General features: G+C 45.3%; 1 protein-coding gene across 1 annotated transcript in view; it reads left to right on the top strand.

The window, feature by feature from the left end:
- Nucleotides 1-666, top strand: part of LOC144591079 (bifunctional 3'-phosphoadenosine 5'-phosphosulfate synthase 1-like) — a 48132-nt gene extending 47466 nt beyond the window's left edge. Inside the window, exons 9-10 of the mRNA XM_078395399.1 lie at nt 147-415; nt 538-666. Of these exons, the coding sequence (XP_078251525.1) occupies nt 147-415; nt 538-666 (398 nt within the window). The remainder of the gene's footprint in view (nt 1-146; nt 416-537) is intronic.
- Nucleotides 667-15515: the final 14849 nt, after the last annotated feature.

Raw genomic sequence — 15515 nt, 5'->3', positions numbered from 1 at the left:
CACATGGTACAGAGACCTTCACTGGTTTGAGTTGCGGACCACCCTGGAGACTTTTTCCAATGAGTGGCAGCGATGGTAATTAAAATATTTCTAAAATGGATCTTTTCCAGTGAGATAAATATGTGCTAATTGTTTCCACCCTCCAGATGCTGTCTTTGCATTTCAATTACGCAACCCCGTGCACAATGGGCATGCTCTCCTGATGCAAGATACTTTTCAGCAATTGATTGACCGTGGCTACAGGCGTCCAGTTCTTCTTCTTCATCCACTAGGCGGTTGGACGAAAGATGACGATGTACCTTTAAAGTGGAGAATGAAACAACATACTGCTGTATTGGAGGAGGGAGTTCTTAAACAAGAATCTACCGTTGTGGCCATCTTCCCTTCTCCAATGATGTATGCTGGACCAACAGAGGTAATTTCTTCTCCCATATTTTTGGTTTGTACTAATTAATCTTCTTCTGCATTAACAGGTCTAAGATCACATTAATGGTCTGCCTTTTATTTGACATTTACTGCCCTTTTTCAAATGGATAGGTTTGCCAAATCCACAAATATGATGTCCTCTGCCGTAAGATTCTCTTTGGTCCCAAACACAATGCCAAGGACAAGGAAATTCACTTATATGCGGTCGCCATGGATTCTTACAGCACAGTAGCCATTTGATGCGTGTCCCTGGATCGGATCACTGTTAGAGTGATCAAATTACACACACCAACCTGTTCTTTCTCCTTTACCCTAAAGTGTGATAGGAATCCAATTACCCGTTGTCAAAGTGGTAACAATTCCCAAAAGTAGTGGGAAGATGAAGCAAAATATTTCCATCTGCATTAGAATAAACAGTGGTGGAGACAGATACTACCATCCCCCTTAAAAAATACTTGGATCTCTACTTGAAGAGTAGTAATTTACAGGATTATGGATTTGGTGCTGGCAGCTGGTGTTACTTAAGGCAGCTCTTGTTCGACCTGAGACAATGAGCTTCCTAGTTGTACATTTGATTCCACGACGGTCGTCGTTAAAACGAGGAACAATAATTGCTAGGTCCAACGGGTCGCACGGCTGGACGCTCTAGGACCAGCGGGCCGTGCGGCCAGACGCCTTTAGGACTTCCCCAGCCTGTCGAGTGGAATCGCCACCAAACTCGTTCATCCCGAAGTGCTGAGGAGCACCGGCAACGATGGACATAGGGCTGCACAGTTGGTCAGGCCGAGGACAGGTCCATGAGGACGGGCCGCAGAGAGGCAGTAGGGCTGAGGAGGACGGGCCACAGGGTCTCGGCGGTCGGGACGTGGAGAGGAGGTCGAGCCGCACCATTGAGAACAAACAGGGACCCGGCGTGGGGGGCCACTGAGAACAAAGAATTTCACTGTACCTGGAGACTTGTGACAATAAACTATCATTGAATTATCATGGAATCACCAGTGAATAAGGTGAGTTGGAGACACAAGGAACTCATAGAAACATAGAAATAGGTGCAAGAGGGGCCATTCGGCCCTTCGAGCCAGCACCGCCATTCATTGAGATCATGCCTGATCATCCACAATCAGTAACCCTTGCCTGCTTTCTCCCCATACCCCTTGATTCCGCTAGCCCTAAGAGCTCTATCTAACTCTCTTTTAAATTCATCCAGTAAATTGGCCTCCACTGCCTTCTGTGGCAGAGAATTACACAAATTCACAACTCTCTGGGGTGTTTCTATGTTTCTTGGTTTCTTTAAATTGAAGGAGTTATACAGAATACAGAGCTTTATTTGTCATTCGGTACCGAGGTACCGAACAAAATTACTTTCCAGCAGTCACACAAAAAAAAAAAGAACACAAGACACATGACCCCAACACAAACATCCATCACAGTGACTCCAAATACCCCCTCACTGTGATGGAGGCAACAAAACTTCCACTCTCTTCCCCACGCCCACGGACAGACAGCTCGTCCCCGACCGACCCGCACAGTCCCCGCAAGGGGATGGATGTCCCCGCGGCCGAGCCGCACCGGGCGCTGAAAAGTCCCGCGGCCGAGCCGGGCAATTGAAGGCCCCGCGGCTGAGCCGTACCGGGTGCTGAAACGTCCCGTGACCGAGCCGGGCGATGGAAGGCCCCGCGGCCGTACCGTGCACTGCAAAGTCCCGCGGCCGAGCCGCGCCGGGCGATGTTAGGTCCCGCGGCCGAGCCGCGCCAGGCGATGCTAGGTCCCGCGGCCGAGCCGCACCAGCGATGTAAAGTCCCGCGGCCGAGCCGCGCCGGGCGATGGAAGGCCCCGCGGCCGAGCCGCACCTGGCGCTGAACCGTCCCACGGCCGCGCCGGGCGATGTTAGGTCCCGCGGCCGAGCCGCTCCAGCGATGTAAAGTCCAGCGGCCGAGCCGCACCGGGCGATGGACGGCTCTGCGGGTGATGGAAGGCCCGCGGCCGAGCCGCGCCCCGCGCCGTGAGGAAGAGACCTAAAAAGGAAAGGTTTCCCCCAACACCCCCCACCCCACCCCCCACACATACACAGCCAAAAAACAAAAACAAAAACCATCCCAACACCGACACATAACAAAAAAAAAAGGAAAAAAGACAAACAGATTGCCAGCGAGCCGCAGCCGTTAGGCGCCGCCACACGTGAGCCGCCTCACGTGAGTTGTTTTTAAGCAACTTTGCACAATCCAATGTTGAGTCCAATTTAGCAGGTGTCCATTGAGAGAGCAATCTGCACCATTTAGTATTCATCATACTTTTGTAATTTTTCCTCAGATTGTTCATAATAATTGGTGTTATGACATCAGTAATTAGAAGTTTCTAGAAAAAGAATGGAAAAGTATTCAAAGATCTCACTGACTATAGCATTAACCAGACTACTCCTGACAGCATGAGGCTAACCAGATATGTGCCAATGGAGTTTTGCTGTTTATTTTAAGCGTTCAATATAAAATCTCAGAGCAACCCTTGCCAAACTATTGTCAAATAGTTTTAAAATTTGGTGGGTCTCACCCGCCAAGATAGCTAGTCATTCAATATTTTGATTGAAATATCTGATGTTCTGAGTAAACAACTTCAAATATATTTAAAAACACACACTGAGTGATTACCAAAGGAAAGGGGGGGGGTGCGGGAAGGCAACATAGTAGCTAAATGAATGATTTAATCTGTGAACAATGGAAATACTGTTTTCAATTGTCACTCTTCCAGTTCAGCTGCAGCCCAAAGGCATATGGTAATCTATTTGATTTGTTTATTATAGATTGATGCTTTGTGTCTCTCTAATTCATCGAGAGTAGATACAGGGAACTGCAGATGTTGGTTCATACAAGAAAATATACAAAGTGCTGGAGTAACTCAACGGGTCAGGCAGCATCTCTGGAGGACATGGATAGGCGACGTTTCGGGTCTCAACCCAAAACGTTGCCTATCCACATCCTAGAGAGATGCTGTCTGACCCGCTGAGCTACTCTAGCACTTTGTGTATAATTCATAGGTGGAGTTTCCTCTGCAATTACTGTTCTCTGGTCCTGAATATAATTGCAAGGTATGCCATGTCTATTCTGGAGAGAAACAATTAACTTACAAGATTGAGGGAAAAGAGTTGCCAAGATGTGCAGAAGCTTAATGGCTCCATCCTATTACGAGCCTGAATCCAAATGAAGTGGGGTTAGAAGATGGGAGATTGGGCATGGAATTATACATTTTTACTTCTTTTAAAGTCTTTTTTGTCCTGATTTCATATATTTGAATGTTATTATCTTAATGGGAATCTATCTGTCTCACACTGTTGGGCAAATGTAACTTTGCTAACACTAAAAAATCATTAGGAATTCCCGAAATTAGTAAAAACTGAAGGAGTATAATGTGGTTATCTCTTTTGGAAATGTGAGGTTATCCATTTTGGAAATAAGAATGAAAAAGCAAATTACACTTTCAATAGAGTGAAATTGTAAAATCTTTCAATACAAAGGAGTCTGTGAGACCTAGAACAGGAAACACATAAAGTCAGCATGCAGGTACAGTGAGTAATTAGGAAGATCAATGGATTTATTGCAAGGAATGTGGAGTGTAAAAGTAGTAATATTTTGATGCAACTTTATAGGGCACCGGTGAGACCACATTTACAGTTCTGTGTACACTTTTCTCTCCATATTTAACTTCTTTTGGAGGCTGTGCAGAAAAGATTGATTGATAGTGTCATAATGCAAGGAAACAGCTCCTTTGATTAGCCTATCTCTGCTCCAATTTATGTTTTTACAACTAATGTATGAAATAATACCTTCACTGCAGTCCTTGGGTGTTCATCCTGTACACTTTTGTACAAAGGATATCAAGCCAAAAGTAGATTTACCTAATGTTTTTTGTCTAATCGAATAGTAACTCTTTAATAGGATTAACTTTAAATTTATGATCTCTAATGAAATGGTGGGAAATCTATATATGAATTACTAGAAACATGTTGGAAAGGATAGTTGTTTTTCTCAGTGTTTTCAACAGTGGTTTATCATTTCCACAACACTGAGTACCCTCTCAGCGTAAAGACGCCAATATAACAGCACACTTGTTGAGATCACCTGTGAACGTTTGGTGGTTTCTCAGATCAATATCACAAATGTGATTTTCCTGTTGGAATAAAATGCCAGATTGAATAGCGAGGCTGTAAAACAGACAAGAGGCTGCTGCAAACGGTTACAAGTGTGACTTCCTATTCTGTTGGACTTAGAAACTTCATGTTGTTGCTGTATCCATGCACAAAAAAAACTAATCAAGCCAATGTGCTGCCTTTTTTGTTGTTCTTGAATCCACCCATATTATCTCATTTCCAGAGTAGTTTGTGGTAGAGCCTTCTTTATGCTGCCATATTTGTGGATATGGCAATTGCCACATCCTGTGTTGCTAGTCTGCACAGATGGGAAATTGGTTTTGGTGTGCTTGACATTTGTAGCAACAAAACAGCATAGTGAGAGCAGGGCATTTCACACCGAGAGTGCAATACTGTAGGAAGTTAACCTTCCAGTTCTTGAGAGAGCTTTGGAAAAATGCATCCTTATGTATAAATGCACATGTTGTTGTGGTGGTAATTATGCAAAACATCCATACTACAGAAATAATTAGTGAAGCCTTGGGAAGTATTGGGTAAAAGCTGGCACTTGCCTATTTTAATACATTGCACAAACTGTAGTAAGTTTATATATGAGACAGAACTTACAGGATTGAGCATGCATCTATCTCAAACTCTAGATCTGAAAAAAACATTTTTATGCCAATGATCAAAGGTTCAAAGATCTTTTATTGTCACATGTACCAATTAAGGTACGGTGATATTCGATTTACCATACAGCCATACTACAAAAAAGCAACAAGACATAACTACTTAAAATTTAACATAAACACCCACCACAGTGGATTCCCCACATTCCTCACTGTGATGGAAGGCAATAAAGTCTAAGCTTCTTCCCTCTTTATTCTCCCGCGGTCGGGGCAGTCGAACCATCCGCAGTCGGGCCGATCGAAGCTCCCGCAGCCTGCGATCGAAGCCCCCGCGATCAGGGTGGTCGAAGCTCCTGCGGCTTGGAGCTCCCAAAATGGGTCCCTATCTAGGGACCGTGAGCTCCACGATGTTAAAGTCCGCAGGCTCCCACGGTTGGCTGCCAGCATCTCTAGATGGAAGGAATGGGTAATGTTTCCAGTCAGGACCCTTCTTCAGACTTTGAGTCAGGGGAGAGGGAGACACAGAGATATGGAAGGGTAAGGTGTGAAAACAAGATATCAAAAAGGACGCAGGTCAGGGAAAATGTAGAATAGATCATTGTTAGTTAGGGGAAGGTGACTAGGCATATAAAGATTTAATTTAATCAGGAGCTGATGTTTGTAGTCGTCAAAAGTCAAGAGTTATTGTTATATGTCCCAGATAGAACAATGAAATTCTTACTTGCAGCAGCACAATTGAATATGTAAAGATAATACACCGTAAACAATATAATAAATGAGAAAAATAAGTTCTGTGTGTATATACACATGTACACATGTATACGTACATACATATATAACGCACACATGCACACACATACATATATATATAAACATAGCACAAAAAGTAAGGAAATTTGTGTTTGGTAGATTATTTCTTTGTTGTAACAATGCTTCTTGGCAATAAATCTTATACCGTTGGAAAGCCTGTTTATTTCCCTTTTAAATGGTGCCGCATTTGTAGGGAACATGCATTTGTGGGATGAGCAGCAGAGCTGAGTATGTGGGTTGCGCCCATGAAAAACCTGCCAAATCTTCTCTGCCAATGCCAAACAGCTTATTCTGCCATTGACTCTTGTTCGGTGTTGTTTGGTGGATTGTCTGAAGAAACAAGACATATTGGCAATTTAACAATTTATTCATTTAATAAACAGGAGCCTCAGTAGCGTGTGGAAGAACCATACACAGCCACAACAGCCTGGCACCTCCTCCTAATACTGGTCACCAGCCTGGTCACACACTGTTGTGGGATGGCATCCCATTCTTCAACCAGCATTTGTCGCAAGTCAGCCAACGTGGTTGTGTTGGTCACTCTGGCACGAACAGCACGCCCAAGCTGATCCCACAAGTGTTCAATGGGGTTGAGGTCAGGACTGCTGGCAGGCCATTCCATCCTCTCCATTCCCAAATTCTGGAGGTAGTCTCTGAGAAACCCTGCTCTGTGGGGGCGAGCATTGTCATCTTGGAGGATAGAGTTCGGTCCCAGACTGTGGAGATGTGGGATTGCCACTGGTTGCAGAATCCCATCTCGATATCTCTCTGCATTGAGATTGCCTCCAATGATGACAAGCCTCGTTTTTCCAATGAGGGAGATGTCGCCCCACACCATCACACTGCCTCCACCAAAAGATGTTATTCTATCGGTGCAGCAATCAGCATAGCGTTCTCCGCGTCTTCTCCACACTTTGACCCTATGATCCAACTGCCGTAGGCAGAATCTGGACTCATCGCTGAACATAACGTTCCTCCACATGTTCAGGTTCCAGTGCACGTGTTGCCGACACCAGCGCAAACGGTCCTGACTGTGAAGGGCAGTCATGGCAGGCCTTCTGGCAGCCCTTTGAGACCGGATCAGCTGCGTGCAGTCTGTTCCGAATTGTCTGGGCAGAGAGCCGTCGGCCATATCGTCCTGCAAACCTTGACTGCAAATCTGTAGAAGACAGCCTACGGTTCCTAAGTGCTGACAGGGTGAGGAAACGGTCTTCTTCGGGTGTCGTCTTCTTGGGACGCCCACTTAGCGGCCTGTCTCTGACATCCCCCGTTATATGGAACTTGGCCTTCACTTTGGAGATGGTACTAGGGCTCACTCCAAATAATGCCGCAACTTGGTTTTGCGGAACACCAGTTTGAAGTTGCCCTATCGCACGGGCCCTATCCAGATCAGTCAAATGTGGCATGCCGATTCTTGGAGCAGACACCTACTGACCACTGTAGCAGGGCCCATGCTCACAGATGCTGCCAATCAGGCACCTGATTGTCAGCACCTGGGGGTACCAGAAGCTCAAAATAAGAGTCAATAGCAACAGCAGAATAAGCTGTTTGGCATTGACAGAGAAGATTTGGCAAATTTTTCATGGGCGCAACCCATATACTCAGCTCTGCTGCTCATCCCACAAATGCATGTTCCTTACAAATGTGGCACCATTTAAAAGGGAAATAAACAGGCTTTCCAACGGTATAAGATTTATTGCCAAGAAGCATTGTTACAACAAAGAAATAATCTACCAAACACAAATTTCCTTACTTTTTGTGCTATGTTTATATGTATATACACACACACACATGCTCACATTCAAGATTCAAGATAGCTTTATTTGTCATCCAATATTGGACGAAATTCAGTCACCCACAGTCCAACAATAAAAGCATTAAATAGGCATTAAAATTACACAACCCCAAAAACACACAAAAAAAGAAACATCCACCAAAGAAACATCCATCACAGTGAGTCTCCTCCAGTCCTCTCCTCACTGTGATGGAAGGCCACAATGTCTTTTCCCTTCTCCTGCCGTCCTCTCCCGCAGTCAGGTTGTTGTGGTTGCAGGCCGCGCCGGACGGTCCGCAGCGGGCCGGCCCATGGCGAGTCCCAGCCGCTCCCGCAGCCTCCGAAGACGGCCGGTTCCGCCGATGATAAGTCCGATCCGGGCGGGCGAACACGCTGCTGCTGTTGCTGCACGTCGGGGCGGTCGTGGCTCCCGACATTCAAGCCCCCGCCCAGCAGAGAAAAATCCCGCGGCATATTTTAGGCCGCGCCGGACGGTGAAATGTCCAAGCCCCGCGATCCGGGGCGGGCGAACAAGCTGCCGCTGCCGGAGCTCCCGATGTCGGCATAACAAAACAAACAATAATAGTGCAAAAAGACAAAACCAATGCCCCCAAGTCTATGTAGTTCAGAGCTTATTTGAGGTTGTAGTGTTTAATAGCCCGATGGCTGTATGGAAGAAGCTGTTCCTGAACCTAGACGTTACAGTTTTCAGGCTCCTGTACCTTCAACCCGATGACATGGGTGAAATGAGTGTGTGGTCAGGGTGGTGTGGGTCTCTATTGATGATGGCTGCCTTTTTGAGGCAGCGACTCCTGTAAATCCATTCAATGGTGGCATAGGTAGTCGTAGGCAGGAATATTGGCAAGGTGGTGTATGAACACCACTGGGACTTGGGAACGTGGGTAGATGTGCAGTCAAGGACTGGGGAATGGTGCTAAACATTCAGCCAGGATTGGAACCCATGGACAAGAAATTTGGCCAGGAGTTGGTGTGTCTGACTGAGAGGACATGCGAGACAGTGTAAGTGCATAGGTCATAGGAGCAGAATTGGGCCATTCGGACCATGGAGTCTACTCTGCCATTCCATCACTGCTGATCTATCTTTTCTTCTCCACATATTGCTGCCTTCTCCCCATAACCTTTGATGTATGTGTATGTATTATCCACATCACACTTAGGCCTGTGAGCATTAATATCCATGCAACAGAGATTGGCCTCCAGTCGCCTTGGGCTTGCCACTGGATCAAGACCGCACTCTGTTAGGTCTGTGTGGTACCTTGGGCAAATGGCTACCCATGTTAACAGAAACCATGCACAATAAACTTTCCTCTTCACAGCATAAACATCAAAACCTGAAATAAAAAGAAAGTCAGCCAGAAAAAGGGGTCCCGACCCAAAACTTTGTCTGCCCATTTCCTCCACAGATGCTGTATGATATGCTGAGTTCCTCAGCCACTTTGCTTTTTGTTCAAGATTCCAGCAACTGTAGTCTGTTGCATCTCCTCAGAACCTCAGGGCTCTCGTGGACATTCCCAGCAGTGACAGAACTGCATGCTGTTCTGTCATAGCTTGAGAACTCGGATCCTTTAACAACTGCATTATCATCCCAAACGAGGCATGACGCACAAGAGATGGACAATTTAAGGAGCTAATGGAGTAAACAGGAAGAGGAACACTAACTTTGCGGAGTGAGCTTTGCCATTAAGAATGAGTTAGTTCAACATCTCGCAGAACAATTGAGCACCTTATGCCCTTTTGTCCATTCTACCTCAAAACCATCATACTGCGGACATCGGTGTATAGGCCCCAACACTTCCATTGACACTAAGGAGGACTATATCTCCGACCTTGGAAAATAATCCTAGAGGAGGACGTTTCCTGGAGAAGCATATCTCTGGCAAACCATGACTGGCAAGGAAGGAGAAGGGGAACTTTTCTAGGGCCCTCCTCTGGACTAAATGCTTGAGGTACAGCATTTCCTTAACAAACATCCTGTTTTGAGAAAGGGACAAGCACAAGACCTTGTAGCAACTCTCCTGCTCTGGCACTGGCACCTGTTCAATTGTATCAATGTCCTAGTGAGTGACTTCACAGCTGCTCTCTGAACCACAGTGTAAATTCTGTCCCATGGCTTTTTTTTCAACCTTTTGATTCCATCAACTAATTCAGACTAGAATTTCTATCTTGGGTTTGCATCACGATGGCATACAAGACACAATTACGTAGAGCTGATCTTGGTGAAGACTTGCATCAAATAAGACTGGGCACAAATTACTAGAGTAACACAGTGGGTCAGGCATTTTGAATCTTTCAACTAGATTTGCTGCCATTTCTCCAATCAATACTAGTTCAGTCAACCCAATTTCTTCCTGTTCAGTATACCTTCTATTCCAGATATCGGTCATGTAAACCTTTCTGGCAAATATAGACAAAAAATGCTGCAGTAACTCACCGGGTCAGGCAGCATCTCTGGAGAGCATGGTTCTGATGTTTCGGGTCAGACTCTTGAACGTTTTCCAGAGATGCTGCCAGACCTGCTGAGTTACTCCAACAATTTGTACCGTTTCGTGTAAACCAGCATCTGCATTTTCTGGGTCGCAGTGATCCTTGCTTTCCTGGACTACGAGGCACCACTAGGCATAAAATATACTGCTGATGCTTGCTGTGCAGAATACTTCTAATTCACTTGAATAGTAAACAAACTAACGTCATTGTAATCTCGCCAGTATTTCCAGCACTGAGGCCATGTTACACCATGTCAGCTCTGTTGGGCAGTGATGGAGATCTGAAAAGAGCAAAGGTAGGCTTAAGAGTAAAGATAATAGGAGAGGCCCTTGTGGAGAAAATGTGGGGAATTATAGGTCGGTGAGCTTAACATCTGTAGTTGGAAAGTTACTAGAGAGTATTCTGAGTGATAGGTTATACAGGCATTTGGATGGGCAAGAGCTGATTAGGGATAGTCAGCATAGTTTTGTACGTGGGAGGTCGTGTCTCACAAATCTGATTGATTTTTTTGAAGACGTGACCAAAAAGGTCGATGAGAGCAGAACTGTAGATGTTGTGTACATGGAATTCAGTTTGGCATTCGACAAGGTTCCGCATGGTAGGCTGCTCTGGAAGGTTAGATTGTATGGGATCCAAGGAGAGATAGCTGAATGGATAGTAAATTGGTTCCATGGAAGGAAGCAGAGGATGATGGTGGAAGGTTGCTTCCCAGCTGGAGGCCTGTGACTAGTGGTGCGCCTCAGGGTACGGGGCCAGGCCCATTACTGTTTGTATTTTACATCAATGATTTGGATGAGAACATACAGGGCAAGATTAGCAAGTTTGTTGATGATACAAAAGTGAGTAGTTTTGCAGATAGTGAAGATGGCTGTGAAAGATTGCAGCAAGATCTGGATCGATTGGCCAGGTGGGCTGAGGAATGGTTGATGGAATTTAATACAGAGAAGTGTGAGGTGTTGCATTTTGGGATATCTAACAAGGGCAGAGCCTACACAGTAAATGGAAGGCCTCTGGGGAGTGTTGTAGAGCAGAGGGATCTAGGAGTGCAGGTGCATGGTTCCTTGAAGGTCGAGTCGCAGATAGAAAGGTGGTCAAAAAGGCTTTTGGCTCATTGGCCTTCATCAGTCAGAGTATTGAGTCTGGAAGTTGGGAGACCATGTTGCAGTTGTATAAGACATTGATTGGTGAGACCGCATTTAGAATATTGTGTTCAGTCCTGGACACCATGTTATAGGACAGATATTGTTAAGCTTGAAAGGGTTCAGAAAAGATTTACGAGGATGTTGCCAGGACTAGAGGATGTGAGCTATAGGGAAAGGTTGAGTAGGCTGGGTCTCTATTCTTTGGAGCGCAGGAGGATGAGGGGTGATCTTATAGAGGTGTACAAAATCATGAGAGGAATAGATCGGGTATATACACAGAGTCTCTTGCCCAGATTAGGGGAACCGAGGACCAGAGGACATAGGTTCAAGGTGAAGGGGAAAAGATTTAATAGGAATCTGAGGGGTAACTTTTTCATACAAAGGATAGTGCGTTTATGGAACAAGCTGCCAGATGAGGTAGTTGAGGCTGGGGCTATCCTATCGTTTAAAAAACAGTTAGACACGTATATGGATAGGACAGGTTTGGAGGGATATGGACCAAGTGCAGGCAGGTAGGACTAGTGTAGCTGGAACATGTTGGCCAGTGTGGGCAAGTTGGACCGAAGGGCCTGTTTCCACACTATTACTCTATAAGGTAGGGCACTTAAGGAAAATAAATTAGAAGGGCAAAGATGGGGCATGAAACACCACTGGTAGAAAAGATTAAGAAAAATTTCAAAGCATTTTATAAGTACACTGAGGGCAAGAGTGCCTAGTGGGGAACAAAGGTATAGTCTGGGCATGGAGCCAGATGGGTGCTTAACTAGAGTGTGGAAACAGGCTAGTGTGGAAACAGGTCATTCAGCCCATCTTCCCCACGCCAACCAACATGCCCCAATAACACTTGTCAACAGTCAACAGAGCTTTATTTGTCATTCGGTACCAAGGTACCGAACGAAATTACATAGCAGTCACACAAAAAAAAAGAACATGACCCCAACACAAACGTCCATCACAGTGACTCCAAACACCCCCTCACTGTGATGGAGGCAACAAAACTTCCACTCTCTTCCCCACGCCCACGGACAGACAGCTCGTCCCCGACCGACCCGCACAGTCCCCGCAAGGGGATGGATGTCCCCACGGCCGAGCCGCACCGGGCGCTGAAACGTCTCGCGGCCGAGCCGGGCGATGGAAGGCCCCGCGGCCGAGCCGTGTGCAGCTAAGTCCCGCGGCCGAACCGCGCCGGGCGATGTTAGGTCCCGCGGCCGAGCCGCACTGGGCGATGGAAGGCCCCGCGGCCAAGCCGCACCGGGCACTGTTAAGTCCAGCGGCCGAGCCGCACCGGGCGATGTTAGGTCCCACCTGCCTGCATTTGACCCATATCATTTTCAGGTTCCTTCTACCCTCATCTTTCTACCCTCACCTTAAACCCATGTCCTCTGGTACTTGATTCCCCTACTCTGGGTAAAAGTCTTTGTTCTTATACCCTATCTATTCCCCTCATGATCTTATACACCTCTATAAGATCACTCCTCATCCTCTTGCGCTCCAAGGAATAAAGCCCTAGTGTGCCCAACCTTTCCCTTTAGCTCAGGCCCTAGAGTCCTGGCAACATCCTCGTAAATCTTCTCTGCCATCTTTCCAGCTTAACAACATCTTTCCTACAAAAGGGTGACCAAAACTGAACACAATACTCTAATTTGGCCTCACCAATGTATTTTACAACTGTAACATAACCTCTCAACTTCGGTGCTCAATACTCTGACTGATGAAGTCCAATCAATACTCATCGTTATTTGACTAAGGAGCAGGACATTGCAATTGGAGAATTTAGGGAGGAAGAAAGTGAAATTCTAGGTTTAGTTTGATTTAGAGATACAGTGTGAAACATGCCCTTCAGCGCACCAAGTTCATGCTGACCAACGATCACCCGTACACTAATTGTATCCTACACACGATGGACAATTTACAGAAGCCAATTAACTCGCACATCTTTGGAATGTGGAAGGAAACCGGAGCACCCAGAGAATACCCATGCAATCAAAGGGAAAACATCCAAACTCCATACAGACAGCACTTGTAATCAGGATCCAACTCGGGTCTCAGGAGCTGTAAGGCAACAACTCTATAGCTGCACTGCTTTGCCGCCCCAGAAGTTACCTTTAAAAATAAGTTGTGTCATGTCTTAATGAGCTTAAAGGTGGATAAATGCCAGAGTCTGATGAGAAGTGTTCTAGGTCACTATGGAGGATTAGGGAAGATATTGATGAGCCTTGGGCAAGTTTTTAAAGCTTTGCTGGCCACAGGGAGAGGTGCCAAATAATGGGAGAACAGCAAATGTGATTCCTATTTTTAAGAAGTGCAGCAAGGATAAGCCAAGTACTTTCAGGCCTGTGAATATAACATGGGGAAGTTGTTGGAAAAGGAACAAGAATACTCTGCACTTGGACAGGCAATGCCTAATCAAAAGTATTTGGCATGATTTTGTTCAGGAAAAACTCTATTGTGACAACTTAATTGTGTTTTTCCAAGACATATCAAAGTGTATTGATGAGTGTATTCCAGTTCATGATGTCTACATAAATGTTAACATAAGAGATTGATCCAGAGAGTTAGAGCCCTTAGGATACAGGGCAAGTTGGCAAATTGGATCCAAAATTGGCTTGATAATAGGTGAAGGGTTATTTTTGTGATTTGAAGCACATGGTCAATGGTGTACCACAGGGATCAGTGCTTGGACCCTGATGTGTGTTAAATGTGAATGTAAGAGGTATCATTAGGAGGTTTGCAGATTGCATAATAATTGGTGATATTAAATCTGGAATACTGTGTACAGCACTGGGCACCACTCCATAGGAAGGACGTCAGTTGTATTAGAGAGGGTGCAGAGGAGATTCACCAGACTTGCATGGATTGCAGTGTTTCACTTATAACGGGAGACTATATAAGCTGCTTTTCTTGGAGCAGAGGAGGCTGAAGGGAGACCAGATTGAGAGATGCAAAATGATGAAGGGTAGAGATAGGGTAAATAGGAAGAAACTTACCCATGGCCGAGGTATCAAAAATCAGGGGGCATAAAGTTGAGGTAAGGAGTGGGCGATCGAGAGGGAATTTGAGAAAGGATTTTATTGCACCCTGCTGAAGGTTGGAAAGTGGAATGCATGTTTTGAGGGAGTGGTTGAGTCAGAGCGACAATATTTAAGTAGTATTTCCAGGGGCACTTGAATTACCACAGCATAGAAGGCTGCAGACCAAACCCTGGTAAATGGAAATAATGTAGTTAGGTGCTTGGAGATACAAGAAACTGCAGATGCAGGAATCTTAAGCAAAATACAAAGTGCTGGAGTAACTCAGTGGGTCAGTAGCAGTATGGAGGAAACAGGCAGCCAAGGTTTCACGTCAGGCCTATTGTAGATCGGGGTTTGATCATATGATCAAGGCAAATCATAGCGAGGTGCTTGATGGTCAACACAGACATTGTGGGGCAAAGGGCTTATGTTTGTACTGTATGACTGCCAAATAAGAAGAGCTTTAGGGAAAACTCAGTTTACTGAGAAAATAATTATTTAACATCAAAGGAAACAGAACTCAAGAAAGAAGCTGTAACAACTACTTCCAATATTGAATTGAGGAACCTATGAAATTTAGCATTGTGATCTCTCGGCTTGATTTGTGTGCATAGTACGTTTGTAAATACTTCTTCAGTATTGTGAGTCTTTCTGCTTCAACTACCCACTCAGATTCTCATTGCAACCCCCTGCTGGATAAAAAAATATATCTTTCTCAGATCCCCATCTAAACCGCCTAGCCCTTACCTCAACCGTTTGCACCCTGATTGGAGATGAATTATCCTATCATCTCCATTCTTCAAAAAGTATTGTTGCTGCGTGTAATCTATCAAAACTAAAGTCCAGTTTGCACACAGCAAGATTGGCAACACATGGAGCACACATTTGATGAAAGCTCATCAATATATGGTGCTTTGTGCTAAGTTGCAGGTGCCTGAGAGTTGGAAGATGAAATCAGCCGTTGGCAGGAATTTGAATAAGATGTTAATTAGACATGCACTATGCAAAATGGTTAGCTGGTTCTCCAATTCTGTTACTAGCTATGACCCAATTTCACTGTCAATGTTTCTTTATGAGGTGCAACCAGGCACTCGCTGG

The sequence above is a fragment of the Rhinoraja longicauda genome, unplaced genomic scaffold, assembly GCF_053455715.1.
Source record: "Rhinoraja longicauda isolate Sanriku21f unplaced genomic scaffold, sRhiLon1.1 Scf000546, whole genome shotgun sequence".
NCBI classification, from domain to species: domain Eukaryota; kingdom Metazoa; phylum Chordata; class Chondrichthyes; order Rajiformes; family Arhynchobatidae; genus Rhinoraja; species Rhinoraja longicauda.
The sequence above is the reverse complement of the archived record's forward strand: the minus strand, read 5'-3'. Positions and strand labels throughout refer to the sequence as shown.